Raw genomic sequence first — 26,336 nt, forward strand, 5'->3', positions numbered from 1 at the left:
AATATAACGACATGTCCCATCAGTTTAACATAACTGACGCCTAGTGACCAGAATACTACATATAACTTGTCTTTCAATATTTCTGACTAATAATAGGCGATAATAAAACCGCAGAGTGAGTGAGGAGCAATATTCAAACCGGAATGCAGCAAGGGACAACTGTATATGAAGTACACGTGCCTTATCCTTCTACAGGAAATCTTACTTTGTTGTAAAAGTTTGATCACCCTCTGTTTAGTCTGAAAGTCCAGTTTGAAGATGTTTTTGAGCTTGGTTCTATAATCCTCCATCTTGGCAGTCGGATCAATTCATTCATTCCGGTGAGCACAAAAATATCTTTATTGCATTTGACCTGTTGCTGAATCTAGCTCTAGCAGGCACTGGCTTTTCCTCTATTTAGAAGGACGTCAGCGACAAGTACCTGTCAGCTCACACACATCCCCTTCCCTTCACAGTACCGTTTGCCTCAGCATGTGACATTTCTCTGTATTTTACTGTCTAATTAGCAAGGATATTGATGTCACACTTGCATCAAATACATTGCACAGGCTGCAGAAAGTCCTAGTTTAATGCTCTGCAAACATTATTTTGGTGAGATCCTGACAGAGATTGCCATCCAACCTAGCGCAGTCAGACTGGAGGCTCAGCAATTTCCTAACAATTTTTACTTAAGATTATGTTATTCAGTCATTCAATCATACAGAAAATACATTTATGACACAACTAAATGTACAAATATTAATATTTACTTTGTTATTTGTTTTTTTTATTTTTCATATGCCTCCCCTGATCGCATGTCACTGTCAAAGAGTTATGTAAGTCTGAGAGCGAACCTTACTAAAAGGACATTCTTCATAAAAAGATTCAATACAATATTCGCTATATTAATTTAAGTGCACATTCAGGTTTTTTGGGCCAGAAATTGATTGACATTTATCTCGGCTACATCCGACACCCTTCCACCTCATCAGGAGGATGGGGTGTGTGTCTAAAAAGACAAACAGTTAAGCTGCGGTGCTGGCGGGGGCGGGGTTTTGCTGTTAAGTAATAGCAAGGATCATTTAGCGTGCCAGTGGTCATGACAAAACACTCCATAGGCCAAAAGACACCCTCCTCTTCTATCCCTAATTCTGGGTTGACCTTGGCTTGTTCATCGGGTCCCCATGGCTGCTGGTGATAGTGACACGCGTCTGGGTCGTGGATGTGGGAGTGGGGGGCAGAGTGGGGGTTTAGGTAGTGCAGGGTTTTGCGTGTGCAGATGGGCGATCCGTTAAGAGACGCAGTCTCATATTCCCCCAGGGGCGGGGGTTTAGAAGGTGGCGGGCGGCAGAGGTCAGGGATCAGAGCCCCCAACTGACTCCCCACCCATGCCTGGTGTCCCGGGACGTCTGCAGATGATGCCGAGTGAGTGCACGCATTATTCAGTTTACGCTATTAATGCAGGGGGATCTGTAGGAGTGGTGGGGTGACGAAGGGTTGTTTGCAGCTGGCACGTGCTAAACACACATACACTTTTAATTAAAGCTGACTAATTTTGACCATTTTCTCTTTAATGTGTGTAAAGACAGAACCAGCAAAGAGGGCTAAAAATGCTACTCTGTTTATCAATATTGTCATTCTTCTTATTAATATTATTGGTAGTAGCAATAGTCCTGTTGATAGTAGACTTACATCACTGTTGCAAATCATTACTAATATATTTTGCAAGCAGTAAAACTAGGAATTCATCCAAAATGTAACAACTTTTTTGAGTTTATTCATTAAGGAGTGGACCAGCATGGGCTTGGCGGAGGCTACCAGGATGGCGGAGGACAGAGAGGGATGGAGGCATATCACGATGGCCACAGCCTCGCATTAGGTGACCAAATGAGAAGCAGCAGAAAAAGAAGAGGATTCATTCTACACTACTTTGAAATGTCCTGTTAAATTTCGGATTATTTAGTGCCCTGCTGCAAGAGGAACAGCACTTTCTGGCTATAAATTTTGTGAACAATTTCTATTAGTTTTATTGTATTTTTTTACTGCATGTGCCTTCTACATAGCTATATAAAACAAAGCTTTTACACCAGAGGTCATTCTGTAATGGCTGAGCTGCATATAAAATCTCTTCAATAGCAGGATGAACTTATTGTCTATTCCGATCAATACTTTAGAGTATTGATCGGAATAGACAATAAGTGTTTTGCATTAAGAGCAATATATTGGCTCTTGTGCAATAAATATTGTGATATGACAACCATTATTCTTTTAAATGCTCTCTCATCATTTCCTTTTTGTGCACAGAGGTTGACCTTGAAAACGGACCGTGTGGTGTATTCTGCCTTGCCAATGTGATTTTCTTCATGCTTTGTGTCATCCTGCAAAAGCAGCAGCTGCCTGTGTGGGGCCTTGCAATAGGTTCTGTTTTTTTGCATTTTTTTCAAAGGCTTCAACAGTTAGGTTTTTTACATCTCTGGGCCAGGTTCTGACTTGAGATGCATTTGATGCATGCGCAGAAAGCTAGAACACCCTTTGAAGCTTGCAAAGAAAGCATCAGTGAAGCTATAGGACATAAAGCTTAATTACAGGACCCCCCCTACACACACACAAAGTGGTAGTTTAATGGATCATCAGATGTGCAAATGACATGCTCCTTTAATAAGACTTGAGCCTGTGCTGCAGATAATACCATAGTCATTGTCCTTGCAGTCAAGTTAGTTATCAAGCTCTCTTTTTGTGTGACTGACTGCCTTACTGGCTAATGACACACACACACACACACACACACACACACACACACACACGCACACCCACACACACTGGTTTAATGCATATTAATGCAGTAAAGCGACCCGCTGTGGAGAGGAGGAGACAATGGGGCAGAGGAGGGTGGTATCGAGGGCCGGTCACGGATGGGGGAGGCAGAGCAGGTGCGGTTGGGGCATCACATTCACTAACAGTACAATCATCAATGCTTATTTTAGTCTTCATCTCCAGTGTCAAAAGGTCACTGGTGGGTGCGCCACCAGGACTGTCAATCAAACAGTAACACCACAGCATTAGGTGCATTTGCACCATCTGATGTTAGTTAGCAAAGAATTATGACGAGCAGAGTGCCGTTACAATTGTGTGGAGTGGACACTTACAGTACATTAATGTCATATGGTGATGCAAATAGGGATCCTCACCAAAATGTAATGGTTTCTTCCATGGCCCATGCACCAAAGTTTGTGCACATTATTTTGTATTATTTGTGTAACGCTGTTAATGTGATGCTACTATTTGTCACTGTGATGGGCTACTGTATATAACACAACACACACAAAAACCCATTGAAGGATGAATTTCTAACGTTCGTTCCTCCTGCCTCGTGGCCCCCTGCTGGATCAGTGTGGACCCTCCGCCGCTTGATCATCAACTTGAACCAAACCACACCCCCTCCTCTACCCGCTAATGAGGGGAACTTATCCTCGCCTGCATGTTGACTGAGCCGCACACTGGAGCCAGCTGGAGGAGGAAAAGGGGAGCTTACCGCAAAACCGCCCATGCTGACACTTTCGACATCATGGATTTTGTGGCCCACGGCTATTTGGACGCGCGGTCTCCTTATGATTACACCTTCAATTTTTGGAACGACTACCTGGGTCTGTCGACACTTGTGGCCCCGAACAAGATCCGTAGCCCCCCCTGCAGCCCCAACTCTATAACGGAGTCACTAAAAGCCACTCTGGGCTTGGACGACTCGCCGGTGTGCTCCTGCGTGACAGTGCCCAGCAGGGACGGCGAAGCAGGTCACCTGGATTGCTGCTCCCCGCCCCTCTCTCTCTATGAGCTCCAGGAGCAGATCTCGCTCCTCCGGCCGTACGGACACCTCGGGGCCGCCGACAGAGACGCGGCTGCCTACGGGGGCGGCAACTTGGTGGGGATGGAGCTGCTCTCCGCGGACCGGAGACGCAAGCAAGTTCAGCGGGGCAAGCCGGAGCCCAAAGTTTGCGTGTTCTGTCGGAACAACGGCGCGCCGGAGGAGGTGTACGGCACGCACATCCTAAAGACCGCGGACGGCAGGGTACTGTGCCCCATCCTGCGGGCGTACACTTGCCCCCTGTGCAGTGCCAACGGAGACAACGCGCACACCATCAAGTACTGCCCGCTATCCAGGGAGCCGCCTGGTGGCCACAGAGTACTGGCTAAAGGAAGCAGGGTAGCTGGCAAGAGACTCAAAATCTTCTCATGAACCTTCCGAAGTGATGATGACGATGGCAGTTACGTCCACACTGGGCTTCAGTACCTCCGCCAAGTTTCCTTTAGTATGTTTCCATTTGATTATGGAAATAACCACATCTCATCCAATTTGAATGACATGTGCTACTTACAGGTATATGCAGGGTCAGAAACTGTCAAACCACTTTTCATCTGGATCTAATCCAGACTGCACATTCGGAACCAATGCAAATTGAACCCAGAAACGTCCAGTGTAACATGTTCAGATAAAAGACATAGTTTAAAAAAACAATCACGTATGAGTCAAATCTTGTTGAGAAGCGTCTTGTTGAGAATGTCAGACTAGCTTTCATCTAGATTGCACTCATATTGTGCATTTGGACCAAATGTAAATTTAACCCAAAATGAATAAGTTCCGATACATAGAGGTGATCAAATCAAGATATCTTTCTCACTGATTTTGTCACTGATTTGGTGACAAATGTTGAAGCCTGAGATCTGTAATGTCTTGGTCTCATGGTGTATATACACTTGGACCCCGCCCCATTTCAGCACTCTATGAATTTTTTTTTTTTTAAAGAAGAAAGACCCAAAGCATGATTATGGTTCAGTGACCACACTCAGTGTTTGTTATAGTGGCGACATGATGCTGCACTCCGAATGTCGGTCAAATGCCTGCCATTCAGGCCTGCATGAAACAAATATACTTGTTTATCTCCCAGCACTATAATGCATTTTCTACCAAAGGAACACGCCTTTATGTATGTAGCCTAATTCCTGCATAATGGATGTCATATATTCTTTACGTGTCAATTTATTATGTGGATAGTATTTTGTATATCTGGACCGAATGTAAAAACAGTGGAATGTTGATGTGACACACAGTTCACTATACAAGCTATATTATTTAGTGGTAAAAAAAAAAAAAAGGTAAATTGAATCTTTAAATGTTTTTAATAAAGGGTTGAGCAGTTTTAGCGATGAGAAGCGCAACATTCCAAAGTCTTTATCTGTTAATAGAAAACGTTTTATGTACTTAATTTTTTACCTGTATTACTGGGCGGATATATTCATTTTAAATATGCTCTGAATAAAATGTCATTTGCAATTGTTTGGACTAAATAGCGTCTTGTCTGATGATTGCTGACAGTTTCTGATGATGTGGACGCCAGGTTTACATGTGGTGAAGGTGCGCCGCCTAGTGGTCACAGCATTTGAGTACTGTATTGTGACGATCTGATTTTTAAACATTCATAACCGGTGTCGGGAGTAACAGCGTGAAACATAACAGCGTTACAAACACCATTATTGTTTTCCAGAGACGGGTAATCTAATTAACTCATTCAATCCCAGCCATTTTTGAAAAGACAACTCCTTCAGTAGCAGCCATTTTAGACACCTTTGACTGATCTTTCAAGGCACACAGAAGATCGTGTTCTATGGCTATATAAACATGGAACCTACCAAAAGAGAGATTAGACTCCCGTCTTTCATCAGACAAAAAAATTTGTTTCTACCTTTTTCTGTTCTTTAGTAATCAGTAGTACAACATAGGTACGTTTCAGGAAAATATCAGGTCCCAAGTAGAAAAGGGAGAAAACCAGCTGTTTGTGATTTCATAGATACATTTCAAGCATAACTTTCACTTTGACACAAATATGCTCAAATATGTAAACAACTATGCCACAACATAACACAAAAAGGGGTTGTTTTACATAAAAAAAACATTTTATTTACAAATAGAACACCATGAACTACTTATAATTTTCAGATTTGGAATTGCTTGTGCGTACAAATTTCCCTACAATGCCTAACCTTCTGCATGCTACACTCCTCCATGCTCTCCCACTTCCTCCTTCCTGTCATGTGTGTTTCTCTGTCCACCTGATCTCTGCCGAGCTCTTACCAAATGCACTTCTGTCACCTAGTGGCCGTTTTTATGGATTAAAATTGCTCTGAAGGGAAATCCATCGCTTCTCTTTCAAAAAAATGTGAAAGACGTATAAATATGTTGTTGGGATCGAGCATTTAGGATTTATAGAAATGTATATAAGTACATCTTATAAGTACATTATAAGAACATTATAAGTCAATCTTTGGTAATGAATGAGTTAATTACTATTTCAATTGTTACAGCGCCTTTACTGTTATGGACAGTGAAATGTGGCGTGTTATTATGCACTGATAACTTTATCAGCGATCTAGATGTGGCTTCGGTCGCCATTGTTCAATACTACAACACAGGGAGCTAAATATCTAGTCAACAAGATATGGTTGCTCATGCTCAGGAAACCACTGCCCCCAAGCGTTGTGGTAGAAAATTGCAAGTCACAAGGTAAGCACTCAGCCTCATCTCATGAAACATCTCTCAAAGAAACACATTACTGCAAAGCATTCATTTTTTTAAAGTAACACAATAATTACTTTCCCTGGTAACTAATTGCATTTATGAAGAAGTGATTCCATTACTAATTCAATTACTTATTTTAACTAATTACTTAAGTCACTTAACTTGTGTATTCTTCTTCTCTTATACACCCCTGATTAACTCCTCCCAGAATAGTAAAACAAACAAAAACAAACTGCAGTTAATCCTTAAATTGAACTCTTGTGTGACATCATGCATGACAACAGTTGACTTCAGAGTCATATTATGAATTGTACAACCTCAAGTGTTGTCTATATGTGCCCTGCGATTGACTGAAGTCAGCTGCGATAGGCTCCAGCATACCCCCGACCCTAGTGAGGATAAGCGGCTTAGAAGATGGATGGATGGGCAACCTCAAGAGTGTTGGACTTGCAAGGTTCCACTGCACTTGTATTGCATACATTGAAAGGTACCGTAGAACAACTGGCTTGACTGTGCACGAAGACGATTACTATGATCAAAATCTAAAAACAGTTGAACGACAGAGTGCCCAGCAACGTCAAGTTGCAGGAAGCTGCCCTCTCTCGGAGCTAAATGGAAAGGAACCCTAATTGCTGACAATGCTAGCGCCCATATCTGTCCCACTAGTTACTTCACAAAACTCTAAACTTTTTCCAACGAGGGCCACGTACAGAAAAATGAAAGGATCAAAGGGCCACTTTGTTATTTTGTAAAGACAAGGGAAGGATATTATTTCAAGAAAAAACTGCATCTCTGCTTTGTGACATTAATGAAAAAGCAATAATTACGTGTCACTCCTAGAATTTTTTTAAGTAGAATGTTGTTGATTATTTTTTTTAATTTTCCAAAAATTTTAACTTTCTTCTGAAATAATCTTTGTAAATTTTCTTCTCGTAATATTATGACTTTATTCCCATATTATAACTTTTCTCCCAACCCAATTTTCCAAAAATACCACCTTTATTTTGTTTTGTTTGTCATAATGTTATGACTTAAAAAAAACTTTATTCTTTAATAGTGCATCTTTCTGCTACTAAAATGACCTTAATTTCCCTCATAATATTACGAGTTTATTCTCGTAATTTTTTTTAATTTTTTTTCCTCTTAATATTTTGACTTGTAAACTTGCAGTTGTTTGTCATTTCTGCTGTTGTTTTTGAAATGTTCCCACTATTTCAACTTTCTTCTTGTAAATGTTATTCTCCTAGTTGTGACTTTATTGCCATAATATTTTGACTTTATTGTTGTGACACTGTAACTTTTTCCGCAACCTAATTTGCCACAAATTACAGCTTTATTCATTGTTTTGCTTGTTTTTAATAACATTACAACTTAAAAAAATAGGTCTTCAATATTTCAACTGTATGCTAGTAAAATGACATTTTTCCTCATAATATGATGATGTTATTCTCATAAAATTACAAACTTTTTAAGTTTTCTTGTTTAATTGTATTTTTAGAATGTTCGGTGAGGTAATAAAAAAAAACAGCCGCAGACCATAAATGGCCCCCGGGCTGCACTTTGGACACCCCCTGCTCTCTAGCATGACTGCAAAGGTGAAGTTAAGCTGAATCGTTTGCAAAGCTTTATTCAGCCATTCTTCCCTACCACATTTACTGCTGACAGCGTGAGTCTGAAGACCAAGCTCTGCTCTCGTCACTGCAGCAGTCTGCTATTGGCCCATTGAATGCTGACATCACTCACGAAGTGTGTGTGTGTGTGTGCAGGGGGGAGGAGGAGGAGGGGGTCTATTCTGCGCTATAAAAAGTGTGGGTTCTGCAGCATCACTGAGTTGCTGCAGTGCAGAAAGGCTCACTCATCCACACCAATGGTGTGCAGAACAAGGGGGACTTAAAACAACCTTCTGAAACTAAAACATCCATTTCAGTTTCATTAAGAAAATCCACAAAAAAAGTCATCATGAGCCACGACTCCATCTTGTACCGCCGACCTTGGGACAACCACAGAGAGTCCCGACTCCACTTGAAACCATCCCAGTCCTCCTGGCTCTACTCCTTACATCCAGCTCCAGAGTCAGACAGGAGGGCCTTGAAGCTGGTCTCCTCTGCCATTCCAGGTGGTTACGAAAGGATGGACCTGGGTCAGGCCAGCTCTCTCAACTCACAGCTGCTCGGTCTGCGCTCACAGGAGAGGGAGCAGCTGGTAGACCTTAACGACCGCTTCGCCACCTACATCGAGAAGGTCAGGCATCTGGAGCTGCAGAACCGAGCCCTGCTGGCTGAGCTGGAGGGTCTGCGCAGGCGGCGGAACAATCCGTCCCGCCTGCAGGGTCTTTACGAGGGGGAGGTGCGCACGTTGAGGGCAATGATCGAGTCTGAGAATGAAGACAAGGCACAGATGGAAACGGAGAGGGACTACCTGCATGACGTGCACAAGCAGATGAAGATACGCTTAGAGGAGGAGGTTCAGCGGCGTGTGGATGCTGGGGAGGTGCTACAGCGGGTGAGGAAGGAGGCGGACCTGGCTGCGCTCTCCAACTGTGACGCCGAGGCCAATGTGGCCTCCCTGTGTGATGAAATATCCTTCCTGAGGAAAGTCTTTGCTGAGGAGCACACGGAGCTGCAGGTCCAGCTCCAGGTGGTCAACATCAGCGTGGAGGAGGTGCAGGTGGCCCGGCCTGACCTCTCGGTGGCACTGCGGGACATCCGGTCCCAGTATGAGCGGCTGGCCGGCAAGAACATGCAAGCCGCCGAGGACTGGTACAGGGGCAAGTGCGCCAGCGTGGCAGAGGTGGCCAGCAAGAACAACGAGGCGGCGCACGCCATCCGCGAGGAGACTTTGGACTACCGCAGGAGGCTCCAGTCCCGCTCCTCCGAGATTGAGGCTCTCCGGAACGTCATCGACTCCCTGAACAAACAGCTGGCGGAGCTGGAGGAGACGCAGGTGAAGGAGGTGGAGAAGTACCAGGTGAATGAGGCCTACTCAAGTTGGAAGCTCATTTTGTTTCTCTCCAGTCCTGTAGGTGGCGGTAGAACTAGCACACACAAATAAACCCTTTTATCACATTTACTGAAAACAACAGACGGATCCACTCCGTCACACATTATCATTTACACCCCAACATTTAACTGACACGTATTATTTTCTCTGCCATTCCCAGCTGAGGATCAATGAACTGGAGAGAGACATCCATGAAGCCAAGCAGGAGATGGGGCGCTACCTTAAAGACTACCAAGACCTTCTCAATGTCAAGATGGCTCTGGACATTGAAATAGCTGCATACAGGTGAGACATTCACCACACATGGTGTTTCCCATTAATTCATTTATGTGTGGTGGCCCGCCATGAATATATTTCCATCGCCACAGGTAGAGTTGATGCTACCTTTTTTTTTGGCACTACCTGTTCACCCTCGCTCACAAACACATTATAACGGGACTGTCTGTGCATCTTCTTGTTACAACTCAAACAGTAGATGGCATCGTAACGCTGATTCTTAACACACCTCATACGCACGTGCACACCACAGGTGACTTGGCCACACGTTACAACGCATCTGTTCACCAATATAGTGAGATATTAGATGCACAATGCCGTGTACATTAGTTTTAAAACCAGCACATACTCACGTGGCGTGCAAGAAACAACTTGGATGTTTTTTGTGACCGCCTCTCGCCTCTCGAAATCAGCCGGGATCGGCCCCAGCATACCCTATTGAGGATAAGCGGCAGAGAAAACGAATGGATGCATGTGCGTGTTAAGGCGATACGTTCATGATCTGTCGTTAAATAAAGTTTAAAAACATGAGATTATGACAAAAAACCCAAACCAAACCCATCCACACAGAAATACTAAACTGGATTTGTTGAAAATATCCACTCTGGTAAGAGTTTTGTGTTGCAAATTAGACAATGATGTCACCTGGCCCCGTAACCCAGCTCCACAGATAGATTCAAATCCTGTGGGAAACACTGGTACACTCACACTACCTAAGTGTTAGGACAGGGGTGTCCAAAGTGAAGCCTGGGGCTTTGTGGACTTGTGTATTTTAATTGGCCAACGGCCCATTCTAAAAATATAATTTAATCAGAATTTTTTTTTTTTTTTTTAAACCCAGCAAAAATCAGCAGTAATTTTATTTAAAAGAATAAAATCAAAATATTAACTGAAAAAAGTTGTAATTAACAAGAAAAAGCTGTAATTTCACATGTATAATGTCATATTATGAGGAAAAATAATGTCATGTTAGTAGCATAAAGTGAAATATAAAACAAAAAAAAATGCTACTTTGATGCCATAATACAGTATGATTAAAAACAAACAAAATGATTAGGTTGCAGGAAAAACTGAGAATGTTACGAGAATAAAGTCAAAATATTATGGAATAAAGTCATAATTACAAGAAGAAAATGTACAGGAAGAAAGTTGGAAAAACCCCAGCAGAATTGAAAAAACAGATGTAATTTTGTTTGTTTTAAATGTTTTGTTACCTTATTAGGTTATGGTTTAGCTGGTGTTTGTTTGTGTTCAATATAACATGAAAAGTTATGACTGGATTTGGATAAAATGCACAGGAATTGTCGGAAATGGGATATGGAAGAACTGATTAAATTTTCCCAAAATTCATCCTTTTCCCTAAAACTAATTACCTGCTACTACTGCCACATTTCAGGTTGCCTTCCCGGTACATTGTGCTATCATGCTAGATGATAGCATGTTAGCATTGCTAGCATGCTAACATTAGCATACTAGCATTTTTATCCATTGTCATAGGTAGACACTTGTATAAGGACTTAGCATTATCATGCTAGGTGTTAGCATGCTTAGCATTACACTGCACAACTTTAGCATAGTAGCATTTTTTGCCATCTTCATAGCTAAAACTTACATAAACACTTACCACTATTATGTTAGGTGGTAGCATGCTAATGTTAGCATGTTAGCATTGCTAGTATGCTAACATGTATTTTAGCATTTTTAGCCATTTATATAGGTAGGCTATTATAGAAACAGTTAGCACTATCATGGTAGGTGTGATCTTGCCAATGTTAGCATCTACGGCGTGTGGCGGAGGTCTGCGCTCTCCGAGTGCCTTTCTAGTTTTTATTTGATTTACCAGTTTTTATTGTATGAATTCGTACTTTTGTTTTTTATTACTTATTGTTTGTGCAGCACTTCGGAAACTGTGTTTATAAAATGTGCTATAAGTCTAATAAAGTAGATTGGATTGGATTGGATTAACACATCACAGCGTATCATAGCAGTCCTCACATAGCATGAAAATAAGCCTTGCCTCATAGTGGCTGTGAGCAGTACAGTGATGAAATCAGATAAACAGTAGAAATAAGACTTTGAGAGTAAAGTGAAAATACATATTTTCACACACGACTGGGTACCCCAGACAGAGCCTAGGCCGACATCCACTTGAAAATCTGTGTGCCCAAGATGTACCCTCATAATCTGACAGATTTGAGCACAGATTATGATGGCATAGTATTCATATTAAATCAATCAGGGTGCGCCACGTTAATTGGCATTTTCACTCTTGTTTGTTTTCAGAAAACTTCTGGAAGGGGAAGAGATCCGGCTGTCGTATCCCTACCTCCCGGCCGTAAACTAAAAATGCAACCATGAACCACTCTCTTAACAAGCATCCATCCTGCAAACATCATCAAAAGGTCAACCATGTCAAGACAGACGCGCCCTTGTGCCAAAACAAGAGGTCCACCACAAGTCCCCCTTCTTCTCCACACAGTGTGACTAAAACAGCATAATACAGAATGGCTGCACAGCATGAAGCACCATTGTTGTAATTCACGTTAAAGTCAAAGCAACACAGCTGATTGAAGCTCTTTGTGCAAACACTTGGCCATTTGTTTGTAAAAGGGCATAAATGGTCACTTGATGCTTGAACTTTCAATGTGTAGTAAATACACCTGCAGCTTCCCAGTAGTGACCCCTATGCGTTTATTCTTATTTACGACATTTGAGACTCTTTTTGATGATTCTTCCACAGCCTTTACGTGTAAATGTAAACGAGTGACATGTAAATGCAGGGAAAGACTAGGAGCCTTCTATTTATTATGACATTGTGCCTCTGAGCTTGTTTGAGCCAGATTGTTTCTGTTTAGGGAATTCATGCTTAGCTTAATGAAACTGAAGGAGCACACTGTTACACTTGATGGAACTGTACCCGCTAGCAACAAGCCCAATAAACAAGTAACTGACCTCCAACTTTGGATCTTTTTTTTCCCCCCGTTTTAAAACATACACTCATCAAAAATCAAAACCAAAACTTTTGTTTTTGCTCCCATTTTTTGACTGAGTGGCCTTTTATTGTGGGCAGTCTAAGGCACACCTGTGCACTAATCATGGTGTCTAATCAGCATCTTGATAGGGCACACCTGTGGAGAAGTGCTCACTATCACAGATTTAGACAGACTTGTGAACAATATCTGAGAGAGATGGTGATATTGTGTATGCGGAAAAAGTTCTACATCTTTGAGTTCATCTCATAAAAAATGGCAGCAAAAACAAAAGTGTTGCGTTTAGATTTTTGTTGTGCGTAATTACACATGTCAGCAGCACATGCAAAAGTCTGCCAAGCTAGTACCTTTAGTTATACGAGGTAATAGAAACACCTCGCCAGAAAGATAAAACATCTGTATCCAAAATATGTACTTATATTTTACTATAGTACAGTATAAATGAGTCGGCGATTTCAGGCTACCAAACGCCAAGCTAACAGTTGCTGTTGTGTCCTCTAGTGGATTTTCCCCAAGGTTCCAAACGTACTTGAATCTTCTAAATGTTCTAATTATTTTTGGTACTGTAAGAAAATACATTTGAAAAATATAATCATTTCTATGGGTACATTTTTCGTTCACAAATGTCAATTTTTAAAAACAGCCATCCTTCTTCACTTTTCACAAATAACTCTGCCACTTCTTGTCGTCTGTAAAGTTTATGGACAACAAAGAAGCTGTGGAAGTGCATAGTGTGATTAATGAACTGAACCTTTGAGGAAACCTCTAGTTTCTCATTTATTTTTCCATTTCTTTTGTTGTTTACTGTTTTGTTAATAATGGATACTTTTCTTCCTAATTTGACTTTGCACGTTTATTATTAAGCAGCCTGTGTTTCAAGCTCAACATGTCTTTGATAATGTTGCCATATTTGTTGGATTGCAGGGTGACCAAACGTCCTGTTTTTCCCGGACATGCGCTGTTTTCACGTCCTGTCCTGGCCGTCCTGATTTTTGTTTGAAAAAGTGATGAAAATTTCCAGGTTTTCATTGGGCCATGAAACCATGAAAACCATGAAACCAAATTAGGACACTCTGCTGCATGTGATGTTTGAAATTTGTGTTGCCAAAAAGCCACAAAGAGCCAAAGAAAAAGCAAAAGTCTCTAGCATGACTCTCAAAAGTAAAATTAGGGCAGTTCGAATTCCCAAGGTCATGCAATTTTAGCGGGCACATTTTTCACAAAAAATATTGATTTCATTCTAAAACTTAAGCATCTGACTTCAGGTTTCTGTCGTTCCGTTTTTAGAATCATTTGGAATTGGTGTCTTTGGTTATACTATAAGATAAGTGAGGGTGCTTTTTGGTTAACGTGAAAAATTGCCACAGTTTTGTCTCGGTTTGCGTGCATTCTCCGGTTAGCGTACAATATGGCGTGTTAGTTAATACACTGCGTGAGTCCATCTGTACTCTTAATATATTTTTTAATCAGAAAACGTCCTTCCTTGTTAGCATGCTTTTTTAAATATAGTTTTTACAGTTTTATAAGTATAGTTTTATATGCATACAACAATTCTAAATGCATATAAATGACAAATTAAAGGCTAAATGAACATGTAAGGATACTTTTACCTTCAACGCTACTATTCGCACAGACATGATGTGGCAGCGAGACATCACACATACAACATTTTCCTGTTTTGTCAAGAGTTATTTGTTGAATTCAGTCGTGTTTCTCAACTTCTTTATCAAAATGCGGGGTTGGAGTCCCTTTCGGAGTCAAACCTTCTGGAACAAATTAATGATGCTAACCCTGAGGTTCCACTGTACTTTAAATATCATTGGCGGGCCAAGTGTCCTGGTTTTCGGTAATCAAAATATGGCCACTCTATTTAATGTTAGTTTTGTTTTTAAAATGTAAAAGAAAAAGCAGTTGCACCATAACAAGTGGGACAATACAAAACAGTTATGTTTTAATGACGTTATTGAGGTAAAACACAGACGAAAACTCACCCTCACCTCTAGGTGGCAACAGAGTTTCATCCTGGCCAAACACTTCCGGGTCAGAATACAACAAGATGGCCGCCGCCTTGCAACGCTGATGATTTTGTATCACAGTGTCAATGTTACATATTTCCTTCCAGGCAGCATGCAAGTTTCGGAGAACGGACACATTTAACGACTAAAAACTCCTACCTTCAAGCGCTTCGTCGAACAACCGGAATGTTGCAGGTAATAGGCAATAGAGGCGTCCAGGTCGCTCGGCTGCTGGCGCCCAGGCACACAGTGCTGGTGGAGGCTGTACGCGGGCGAAAGTCGCGCACGGACCCAGTGGCCAAGTCCAAGCAGGGCCGAATCAAAGTGCCTCCTCCGGTGGACCCGGTGGAGATGGTGGTGCTACGGGAGAGATACACCGAGTACAAGCTCATCTTGAGGGCACTGCGGTACGTTCAAGGGCCCTCGGACATTGTCAGGTCACATGATGTGGAGTATTTCCCCATATCTCCACACATAATTTGCCAATTTGTGTAGTTATTTAAAAGAAATATGATGTATTATGCACCTTTGTCCTTAAAACAACTTTTAAAGACGATCTAATTAATGAGCTGACTAACTTGTTGTGTTGCCTGTGTCTCAGTCTGGAGTTTAAGGAGGAAGTGCTCCGCAAGAAGTATGAGGAGGAGACGGGCTCCATGGCGGAGGAGAGAATGAGGCAGGAGGCTGTGGAGCATCGTGACCTCATGGCGTGGAACGACCAGGAGAACCACCGCCTGCTCCAACTACGGTCGGCAGAAAATCCAAATGTTAATGAAGACATAAAATATTGTTTCTCCTCTATGCTTCAGTTCATATGTATTCATTGTTATTTAAGATTATTATAACAATACATGCACAGATAACTATCTTGACCCAAATAAATATCAATTAGACGCCTGCAACTCTCTGCAGTTGAGTTAGTCAACTCTTACTTGTCACATGACAGACTTTTGAGGATCCAGAAAGAAACTGAAGAGGCAGAGCGCAAAAACTTGGAAGTAGCACTTCAACGTGAACAAGAACAAGAAGAATTCCTCAGGCAGAAAGAAGAGGAGGTGTTGCAGTTGCAGGTAACACTTTGCATCCAACTTTTACCGTCTTTCCTTTTCTCATTTTTTAGATGTTTGTTAGATTTCTCAGAACAGATCTTACAGTTGGATCACTTTTTTCCCCCCCTGTCCGACAGGAGGATGCAAAGAACTTCATAACTCTGGAGAACTTGGATCAGCGCATAGAAGAAGTTCTGGACAACCCCAAGAATTACAACTTTGCTATCGACAAGGAAGGGAGAGCTGTGAAACAAACTGTGTTGCAATGAAGCAGCCCGTTTGTGCGCCATTCCAAGTCCAAACAGAAAGTGGATTTTCTTCAGACTTCCAGCACAGTGAATACAGATGCTCCTGGAGTTGAAGAAAAACATCAGGCTACTAACTTACTAACATAATTGATGAACAGTCATTGATGACAGCGTCCATGTTCAATGGAAGCCCTCAAAACAAAGACAGCCTGGCTTGTATTTGTCCTGTTGATATCATGATTTATCATTTTATTCTCTATGTACCTCAAACCAACAAGATCATTTATTCCCCAAGTCTTTTTGCATTTCAGTCTGTCTCCAGCCCGTGGAATAAATGTATGAATGGACAAATGTTCGTATAAATGAATGTATACACCACTAAATCACTAGTAATATTTCCTTACTGCAGGAGTATCCAAACCTTTTTTGAAAATGAAGGGTCCACTTTGATATCCTTTGCCTTTTACTACTTGCCAATAGTTTAGGGATGAAACCTTATTTTTTTTTTATTTTCACGCCTAAGAGGACTATGGTCGAAGTGTGAAAATATTTTCATCAAGTTTGAGCAGTGTTGTGATATTGATCATTTTTGGTCACAATAACCACATGAAATGATCGGAATGTTTCATCTGAAATGTACTGTAGGTCAAGACATGCGAAGCAAGACAAAATGCCTGACATCTCAGCTTTGTGCTAAAACCACAACAAACCGATTATTAGTACAGGAGGTCCCCGCTTTATGTGGGGGTTACACTCCGGGACCACCAGCGAATGGACACGAGTAATTGATAAGGCCTTAAAAATGTCTATTTTGAATATGTTTATTTTACCTTGCTCACCTGACGATGATGTTCTCCGATTTTGGATCAACATCGGCAATAAAAGTAACTTGTAATTAATAGATTCAGCTGCAGAACCCTCCCGGTCTCTCTTCAGTATTCCTTACACACGTTAAACACATTAGAAATTTAAAAATGTATCAGTCCATCTGCGTCTTGTTCACGAGTGAGGGAAGGATGGCACCCCCGATTGACAGGTGAATTGTTGCGACGTCTGCATTGATGCGGACTCTGCATCGGTCCGTTGTGAAGAGAGAGCTGAGCCGAAAGGCAAAGCTCTCAATTTTACCGGTCGATCTATGTCCTTACCCTCACCTATGGTCATGAGCTTTGGGTGGTGACCAAAAGGACAAGGTCGCGGGTACAAGCGGCCGACATGAGTTTTCTCCGTAGGGTGGCTGGGCTCTCCCTTACAGACAAGGTGAGAAGCACACTCATCAGGGAGAAACTCGGAGTAGAACCGCTACTCCGCAGCAGGAGAGGAGCCAGATGAGGTGGATTGGGCATCTGGTCAGGACGCCTCCCTGGGGAGGTATTCAGGGCTCGTCCGACTGGTAGAAGGCCTCGGGAAGACCCAAGACACATTGGAGAGACTACGGTATGTCTCCCAACTGGCCTGGAAATGCCTCGGGATCCACTGGGAGGAGCTGGACCAAATGGCCGGGGAGAGGGAAGTCTGGGTCTCCTGCTTAGGCTGCTGCCCCTGCGACCCGACTGGTTGACTCTAGTGGTTGACTCTAGTTCTTTGCTAACGGATACGCCACAAAACTCAAATATGTTAACATAAAACAGTTTTACATGCATAAAACCATTCTGAATGCATACAAATGATGAATGAAAGGGATAAAGCAAGCGTTAATGTTATTTTTACCTTCATAGAAGACATGATTGCTGCCAAAGACACAATGTGGCAGCGATATCAACACGGACACCAACGTCATGTTTTGCTATAAGTTATATTTTGAATTCAGTAGTGTATCAGAATTAAATTTATTGCCAGGAATAGTTCACACAATATGAGAAATTTGTTCTGGTGGGTTGGTGCAACTATAAAAAAGTAAGTAAAAAGTCAAAAAGTGCTCACCTTCTTCATCGAAATGCTGGCATTTGCTGCTTTCTTTGGCTTTTTGGTTATTTTGCAGACGTGATTAAAAAGAAAGGCAGAGACTTGAGGTAAGAAACACTATTGAATTCAAGAAATACCTCATGGCAAAACACAAAGGTGGTGTCCATATTGATCTCACTGCCACATTGTGTCTTTGGTAACAATCATGTCTTCTATAAATGTACTGTAAATGCGACCTTGTTGCTGTTAATTTATCGCTTTCATTCATCAGTTATATGCATTTCAAAATGTTTTTTTTTGCAAAAAAACATGTTTTGTGTTAACATTTTTGGCTTTCTGGAATGAATTAATTGGATTTACATTATTTTTCATGGACAAAAAAAAAATTATTCAGTTAGAGTCAAAGCTTCTGGAATGGATTAATGATGCTAATGAAGGTTTCACTCTATACGTAAGTTTCACTTTTGTGTTTCACAACAACTACAAAGTGCAAAGTGCAAAATTTCAATGCTTGATGAAAAACATTATTGGTGAAGCATAAAGACGTTCACATATAAAACTTGTGGGCTTTTTTAACAGTGGTACATTTGACCTGTATTATCATTTATTTATGAATAATTACCGGCTTAGGGTGAATGAGATGTGTGTTTTGCCGTAAAAAACAACCTATTTTCAGAGAAAAAGAAAAGTACAAATGTGTATTTTTTAAAATCAGAAATCTGCAAATCTGCGGGGCCTTGAATGCAGAATCGAGATTGTGTGGGGATCCACTGTATTGTATATTATATAGCATCTTCCACTAGTGTGCAGTCAGGACCAGCAAGGCTTTCTTTGCTGGTGTAAACACTTAAACACTGTCAGAAGCACTGACCTACATTTACAACTTAAATTCTAGTATTTGTTCTCTGAACTTGTATTAATTTATTCCCAACAGTCTATTATGATCATTTCGTAGCGTGTATCTTGGCTGCACTGCTTCCAGTAGTAGATGTGTATGTTTGATTTTTTATTTATTTTTTGTCCAATCCGGTTTCAGCTTCTATGTGTTACCATGTCAATGTAATCTGTAAAGTGTAATAGCAATGATAAATCCAGCAACTCATGCCATTAGCTGTAGGGTTCACAATCTACATGACAAGCGCTACGCTAACTGATTGCAACACAACGGTGGCGCCAGAGAGCTACCATTGTGCAACCGTGCAACAAGGCCAACGTTACAAGCGAGCTTAATGGGATTGCAGTAGCGAGTTAACAGTTAAGCAGTTAAGTAGATTGAAATAAACTCTGCACCACACACACGCAAAGGATGCTACTTGCGAAGACGCTCAACATGTAAGCGGCTGTGAAGTAAAGATTGCAATGGCTGTGCCCCGGGAAGGAATAAATACAGTGGTGTGAAACATAACTGAGATTGAGATCTATCAGTATGTAAAAGGTTGTAAAGCCATTTGTAAAGCTTTGGTACTCCAGCAAACCACAGTGAGAGCCATCAACAAATGGCAAAAACATGTAACAGTAGTGAACAGTGGCCGGCCAACCGAAATTACCCCAAGAGTGCAGCAACGACTCATCCAAGAGGTCAAAAAAGACCCCACAACAACATCCAAAGAACTGCAGGCCTCAGTTAAGGTCAGTGCTCATGACTCCACCATAAGAAAGACACTGGGCAACGAGTTCCACAATGAAAACCACTGCTGAACATTAAGGCCAGAAAACATCTTGATGATCCCCAAGACCTTTGGGAAAATATTCTGGTCTGACAAGACAAAAGTTGAACTTTTTGGAAGGTGTGTGTCCCATTACATATGGCATAAAAGTAACACCGCATTTCAGAACATCATACCAACAGTAAAATATGGTGGAGGTAGTGTGATGGTCTGGGGCTGTTTTGCTGCTTCAGGACCTGGAAGACTTGCTGTGATAAATGGAACCATGAATTCTGCTGTCTACCTAAGAATCCTGAAGGAGAATGTCCGGCCATCTGTTGGTGACCTCAAGCTGAAACCAACTTGGGTTCTGCAGCAGGACAATGATCCAAAACACACCAGAAAGTTCACAAATGAAGACTTTGAAGTGGCCTAGTCAAAGTCCTGACCTGAATCCTATTGAGATGCTCTGGCATGACCTTAAAAAGGTGTTCATGCTGGAAAACCCTCCAATGTGGCAATTCTGCAAAGTGTGGGCTGAAATTCCTCCACAGCGCTGTAAGAGACTCATTGCAAGTTATCACAAACGCTTGATTGCAGTTGTTGCTGCTAAGGGTGGCCCAACCACTTATTAGGGTTAGGGGGCAACCACTTTTCCACACAGGGCCATGTAGCTTTGGATTTTTTTTCTCCCTTAATAATAAAAAGTTTCACTTAAAAACTGCATTTTGTGTTCAGTTGTGTTGTCATTGACTAATATTTTAATTTGTTTGATGATCTGAAACATTTAAGTGTGACAAACATGCAAAAAAAATAAAAAAATCAGGAAGGGGGCGATCACTTTTTCACACCACTGTATAACATTGGGAAACCCAGACTTTAAGTTGTATATTCACAAATGTCGCTTAACAAGTCAAAAACACCACAATATCCTGATCATTTTTCCTTTCCTTTAATTGAGGGCAGCATGTATGATTACATTAGTGTACCCTTTCTGTCCAATTCCCTGTTTGTCTTGTACCAAAAGACTATAAAAAATCCTAAAGCTGAACACAGCATCAAACTCCACAGCACCTAAGGAGATCATGAACAAAATTTATCTGAAGCACCTTTGACACATAATAAATACATTAACAAAAATAAAAGATCATAATAATGGCTCGACTGAGTGGTCCAAACATAGAAACTTCTCACAAGAGCCGAGGAGCATCCTCATCCAGATGCTGATGTCTTCGTACGGAGACAAATCACAGCGAGTGCACAATCAAATCAAAAGCTGGACTAAAACCTACCATGAAATCAACCTCCATTTTTGGCATTTGGTGGCAAAAACAGACAAACACTTGAATGTTCAAGTATAATAACTCAGAAGACATCGAAGATGTTCACCAGGACCTCCCTTAATGCAGAAGGATTAAGAAATCTGGTTGTTCAACTGTCCCGGGTACTTCTCAAACCTTCTTTCCGCCTCCTCGCTGAAGGCGTCTCCTGCAACATCAACAGGGAAAGAAGCAGTGAGGCAGGCTGTGCACGTTGCACCCATATGTGTGTCTCACCAATGTGGCAGTTGTGGAACCAGATGCGATGGCCATCATATTTGCAGTTGCACTTCATAGCGTTGTTGGTGAAATCGCTCTCGGCCACCTCGAAATTTGGGTTGATGACCACCTGACCAGACCAGGGGGAAAAAAAAAATAGAATTTCAACATCTGGACGTCAGCAGCACTGTCACAAACTCTCCTTGAAGACACAATGCACAACGTATCGGGACGGCACCTAAACAGGGGTGTCCAAAGTTGTTCCAAAACAAAACAAATGTGGGGGAGCGGGAACTTTTCGTCACCTTTTTGTTTCTAAACACGCCGTCCTGTCATCATAACAGATGACATATGTGCTAAATTTTTTTGCGTAATTAATAAATTAGTCCTAAAAAAAAAGACAACGCAAAATGCAAATACTGTATCATGTGGCTCAAGAAGGTCACAACATAAGTAATAAAAAAAAAAACAACTCATAATGTTACCTTATTATTTCATAGTAGTGAATGCGCAGGTCACAATTTTTCACAAACGTCTGTTCCCAGGCCATGTGATTGACGTTAGCAACTGAGACGTTGCTAAGTGGTTGTTACTTGTTGTTCAGTGGAGAGTACACAGTTTATACTACTTATCCTCAACTCCTGGCTCGCTCTGACTCACACCGCCACATTTGGTGACCCTCAACGTGACTAACATGTCGACCGACAACGGCGACAACACGCGCGGTCGTACCTGCGCCGCTCAATGCTACCGAGGCAGCTAACGCTGGTGCTATCTACGCCCAACTAGTGGCAACACAGGTTTCAACACGTGGAAGCATAGTTCCGACTGCGAGGAATAACACAGGACGTGACAAAGTATTTCCACGTGGTGGATGCGCTGGACCTCCACTTTCTCACATACCGCAGGAACGGTATGACGAACAAATTTAGTGGTTTTGAAACCGTGACTTTTTCATACCATGGTATACCTTGATACCACGGTACCTTAACTGGCACATGCCTTTATATGACTACCACTGGTGGTACCCAGCCCCCATCTAGTAGTACACAGGAATACCTATGAAATTAAATAAATTCTACAAGCTACAAAGGAATCCCTCACCACTTTGCGCTTCAAATTTCGCGGATTCACTCTATGACATTTAAAAAAAAAAAAACTGTATATTAATGAATAAATCATGCTGCTTCATGGTTGAACACAGCCTATTATTAGTTCAAAATATGCCTATTTAAAAATATTACGTATATTTTGCTTAAATTAAGTATTTTCAAGCATAAAAATGGCTAAATGAAGGAAAATAAAAACATAAGGCATTCAAAGGACACATTCAAAGATGTTGTGATGATATGTAGTATTCCACACTGGTCACTAGGTGTCAGTAATGTTACTGTAACGTTTGGTGAGACACACAAACATTAGACTTGATTGCTGGACCAACAGACTTTTATGGCAGGTTTGGGTTATCTCATAATAGGCACAATCATCACTAATAAAAAAGGGCTACTGCTTCGGCCGTAACCCACGCCAAGCTGATACTCAACTCTGAACCCCCAACGTCACTCACTTCCTGTCCACTCGCCACTGAAGCCCCTGAACACCGAAGCACATTTACAGCAACATACACGAGCAGAGACACGAGCAGAAGTCTTATTTATGTCTTAAATGGCTTATTTACTCTTATTATGTCTGCTATATTGGGTAATACAAGTGTAAAGATGACTATAGGGGTGTTATTTCATGTCTAGAGGGCTCTAATAATGTTAAAAACCATAACAGGTTTTTTATACTCTCACTACGAAAAATATTCCATTTATAGATAAGGATAAAGGATAAATAAGCCCGGTCTGAAACCGATAACCGCAATAAACGAGGGATTACTGTAAATGTGTTGTTTGCTCAAGCATCCATAATGAATCTTTCCATAAACAGCTGAAAGATTTAAAATATGAAATATGTATAAAACAAGTGCACACTGAAGCAGTGATTGATTTATCTATTAGCAAGTGTGTCTTGTAATAAGCCAACTCCTTCACATGATGTCCTCCCTCACCTGCATGATGTAGTTTCCTGGCTTGACGTCGGTGATGTCGATCCACTGGCAGTCGATGTCGTGGCGGTACAAATCCCAGCAGCCCACTGTGATGCCCTGATCTCCAAAGTTGGCACACTCGTAGCGTTTAGAAACACCTGTATGGAAAAATATAAGAACTATAAACACTACATACTTTTGTAATGATCTTATTTATCTCAGGATGAAAATATTTTCCCAGTATGACGGAGTAGTAAGTAGCATAATAAACATTGTTAAATGAATACCGATCTGATAGTGTCCATGAAAACTGAGCATTATTGTCTTTGTGAAGGAAGAATTGATCACTGTCAAATCTTTTTATTGACCTTCCTGGCAGTCTGTGTCCTCCAGACAGAAACTGGCCTTGTGTCCTTCCGCCACTTTGGTTCCATTAGCATTGAGCAGATCATAGTGTGTGAAAATATCCATGCTATGGTAGTGCCTGTGGGATGCACATACATGCTTTTACTAAAAGGTTTCTCCGTCAGAATAATACACAATGCCAACACAGTCTGGCTCTACATTACCCATGACACGCGTGCCACACCCACGAGTGACGGCCCGCCTTGGGCTTGAAGTCGGCACGGCCGATGTTATGGATCTGGGAGGAGAAGCGCAGCAGGCGGCGGTGTCCATAGGGCCAGTTGGCCTTGGCAGCGGACTTGGACAGACAATCCTCCTCTGCAGCACAGTACAGCATGTGAAGGGGTCGGTCCTCGATGTAGACCGTCTGCTGGACCAGGGAGGCGTTCAGGACCAGGTCGGAGGTGGCTGCACAGGAAGGCAGGATATTGAACTCAGCATATCTACGGCATCGATTCTAATTGGTTTTGCTCAAAGTCAGCGTTTTACTGTCATTATAACTATCATCACTACTTCAGAAGCTCACTGGTCACTTTATTAAAGCGGCCCTACCCTGCTAATTTCAGGGGCTTTTAAAATGATATTGGATCCCATTGGAGCAGTATACTAAGTTTCTTTCAACAAAATACTCCATAAATCTCAAGTTTAGTCCTCTTGGTCGACATGCTCGGATTCCACAGCCTGCTTCCCGACTGTTCAGGAGTCAAGGGTCGACCCTAGCTCAGAGCTGCTTAGAGAGAAGCACACGGTACAGAAGAATTGGACATTGGATATAATTGAATGAATATTGGAAAATCCGGTGTTGAACTGTGCTTTGTTGATGAAAAAGCGGTCTGTGGTGTTTATACCTCTGACTCAAAAATCCTCCCATCGCTGCCTTACTCCGCTTTCGATACACAATTCTGACATCCAAAAAAACACTTTCTGGCTGCCAAAAAGCGACCAACGGGACTGAGCAGCAGTTGCCGAGTACCACTGGACACAAGTCAAGTTGCAATACATGGACTTCCTAGAGATGTGACATGAGGAATTCAAAAGATCTCATGGAAATTCTCGTACTCGACCGTACACGAGATTGAGGTGTGACATGAAATTAAACAGGGCTAACTTAAAAACACACCAACCTCATGACATGGCACTTCCACATCATGTAGAACAGGGGTCCTCAATAAGTAATCATCCTTCATCTTTTAGAAATATTGAACATAATTAGTCCGTTACATTTTGCTAAAGTTTCACATGAGCACTGAGAAATAGATAAGTAATCATCCTACATATCTTTTATTCCAGTCTCATGTAGGCATCCTTCTGTTTGAATGGGTTGAATTTGAACATCTTTTTTTTTTTGGCCACTCACAATGGTATATGGTTTAAATCTGCATATTAATTTAGTACCAAATTGAAGGGGAAAGTTTCACAATCATTATAAAGCAGCATCTGAAGTACAAACATACATACAACCAACAATTAAGCCTCATTTCATGTACAACATAATGATACAACTTACTTACTTGTTCAGATGATGCACACAGAGCAATTACCAACTTTGCACACTCATAATTGGTAGGCGCTTACTGTTTTTCATTTTTATTTCACATACCCGCATTACAATTGGCGTACCGCACTTTGGGAACGCAGGCCTTAAAGTGATGATAATGCTCAGTTTTAAGGGTCGTTAACCGTATGTTTATCATTGTGGTTTGCAATGATGTACAAGTTTATTGTATCACACTGAGGGCTGCTATTATCATGTAATTAAATAAGATGAACAAAATGGAACACCCCTGAGTGTGATTCAGTACAGTCGTGCACCACTGCGAACGACAAGCACAGTAATTTGCATAAAAACAATAATAAGCATGTTGGATCTCATTAGCCTGTGCAGCCTGTGGCTCGTGAGCGTTTCCAATCAACCTGTAAAAACAGCTGAAATTGCTCTTCCTAGCGCACTTTGTGATGATGCAACATTTCCGTGACTCACTTTCGGAGCAGATGACTCCGGCGGCGAACTTGGCGGCAGCTTTCTGACAGCTAACCGTCTTGTGGTGCTGGCACTGAGTCAGAGACATCTCGCCGCCCGTGCACTTGACGCCACTCATCACCATGTCGGTGACATTGCTGCTGTCCCAGTACCAGGTTTCCTTGGACAGAGGCGCATGGCGGTCAGAGCACACACTCAATAAACACATGAGGAAACAATCGCAAGCTGGTCTTTGGTGTGAAAAAGAAATGGTCAATATGACATTCCTTCTTCTATTTTCAAGGCAAAAGCTGGAATCACTATTGCAGTTCCTACTTACAGTGATGGCATGCATGGAGTATCCCAGGCCCAGCTGCCTGCAGACCACCATGGCCTCCTTTGTGGTCCATCCTGTGCTGCACACTGTTCCCCACTTGGACCCCACCTGAACCTCCACCCGGCCCTCATAACTGCTCCGGCCGCCCACTATCCGGATCTGCGGAGACGCCCTGCTGGGAGTCAGTGAGGGGACAGACTTCCTGTCCTGCCTCTCAACTGTTTGGGCACACTCAGTCGTGCCCCGGCTGTGGAAAATGTGTCGCGTGAGTCAGGCGGTCTGGTTAGTCTTCGCCAGCCACCAAAAACGTCAGTGTGGGATACTTTTTTTTTTTAGATGAGCTCATCACTTGGCTCTGGTGGCCAGCTAGCTGCTCCTTCCACTT

At 41.9% G+C, this 26,336-nt stretch overlaps 4 protein-coding genes across 7 annotated transcripts in view; 3 read left to right on the forward strand and 1 right to left on the reverse strand.

Moving 5' to 3' along the window:
* The first annotated feature begins 3,252 nt into the window (after nt 1-3,252).
* On the forward strand, nt 3,253-5,666 carry LOC129192641 (nanos homolog 1-like). The gene has a single exon (XM_054796851.1). It carries the CDS (start codon nt 3,458-3,460, stop codon nt 4,211-4,213), a length of 756 nt encoding a protein of 251 aa, XP_054652826.1. The 5' UTR covers nt 3,253-3,457; the 3' UTR covers nt 4,214-5,666.
* Nucleotides 5,667-8,364: 2,698 nt separating this feature from the next.
* si:dkey-33c12.3 (uncharacterized protein LOC335380 homolog) lies at nt 8,365-12,784 on the forward strand. Its single transcript, XM_054796850.1, has 3 exons — nt 8,365-9,517; nt 9,711-9,835; nt 12,110-12,784. Exons 1-3 carry the CDS (start codon nt 8,510-8,512, stop codon nt 12,168-12,170), a joined length of 1,194 nt encoding a protein of 397 aa, XP_054652825.1. The 5' UTR covers nt 8,365-8,509; the 3' UTR covers nt 12,171-12,784.
* Nucleotides 12,785-14,867: 2,083 nt separating this feature from the next.
* On the forward strand, nt 14,868-16,918 carry mrps26 (mitochondrial ribosomal protein S26). Its single transcript, XM_054796852.1, has 4 exons — nt 14,868-15,238; nt 15,433-15,579; nt 15,778-15,901; nt 16,018-16,918. Exons 1-4 carry the CDS (start codon nt 15,018-15,020, stop codon nt 16,147-16,149), a joined length of 624 nt encoding a protein of 207 aa, XP_054652827.1. The 5' UTR covers nt 14,868-15,017; the 3' UTR covers nt 16,150-16,918.
* A 3,520-nt stretch (nt 16,919-20,438) lies between these two features.
* loxl3b (lysyl oxidase-like 3b) overlaps nt 20,439-26,336 on the reverse strand; it is a 31,280-nt gene continuing 25,382 nt past the window's right edge. For 2 of the 4 annotated variants that reach the window (XM_054796259.1, XM_054796260.1), the window contains 6 exons: nt 25,636-25,795; nt 23,819-24,062; nt 23,618-23,733; nt 23,271-23,407; nt 21,236-21,347; nt 20,439-21,167 (listed from right to left, as the gene is read on the reverse strand). In XM_054796259.1, coding sequence (XP_054652234.1) covers nt 21,094-21,167; nt 21,236-21,347; nt 23,271-23,407; nt 23,618-23,733; nt 23,819-24,062; nt 25,636-25,795 — 843 coding nt within the window. In that variant the 3' untranslated portion in view covers nt 20,439-21,093. The remainder of the gene's footprint in view (nt 21,168-21,235; nt 21,348-23,270; nt 23,408-23,617; nt 23,734-23,818; nt 24,063-25,635; nt 25,796-26,336) is intronic. The other 2 variants (XM_054796261.1, XM_054796262.1) reach the window with 2 other exon arrangements.

The sequence above is a fragment of the Dunckerocampus dactyliophorus genome, chromosome 13 (assembly GCF_027744805.1).
Source record: "Dunckerocampus dactyliophorus isolate RoL2022-P2 chromosome 13, RoL_Ddac_1.1, whole genome shotgun sequence".
Taxonomy (NCBI): domain Eukaryota; kingdom Metazoa; phylum Chordata; class Actinopteri; order Syngnathiformes; family Syngnathidae; genus Dunckerocampus; species Dunckerocampus dactyliophorus.

Excerpts from the sequence above, each read along its gene's own strand:
- LOC129192641 (XM_054796851.1), top strand. The coding sequence starts at position 3,458 with ATGTTGACTGAGCCGCACACTGGAGCCAGCTGGAGGAGGAAAAGGGGA.
- si:dkey-33c12.3 (XM_054796850.1), top strand. The coding sequence starts at position 8,510 with ATGAGCCACGACTCCATCTTGTACCGCCGACCTTGGGACAACCACAGA. Across the intron at positions 9,518-9,710 it reads AGGAGGTGGAGAAGTACCAG|CTGAGGATCAATGAACTGGA; the intron begins GTGAATGAGGCC and ends TGCCATTCCCAG. Across the intron at positions 9,836-12,109 it reads ATTGAAATAGCTGCATACAG|AAAACTTCTGGAAGGGGAAG; the intron begins GTGAGACATTCA and ends GTTTGTTTTCAG.
- mrps26 (XM_054796852.1), top strand. The coding sequence starts at position 15,018 with ATGTTGCAGGTAATAGGCAATAGAGGCGTCCAGGTCGCTCGGCTGCTG. Across the intron at positions 15,580-15,777 it reads CACCGCCTGCTCCAACTACG|ACTTTTGAGGATCCAGAAAG; the intron begins GTCGGCAGAAAA and ends GTCACATGACAG. Across the intron at positions 15,902-16,017 it reads AGGAGGTGTTGCAGTTGCAG|GAGGATGCAAAGAACTTCAT; the intron begins GTAACACTTTGC and ends CCTGTCCGACAG.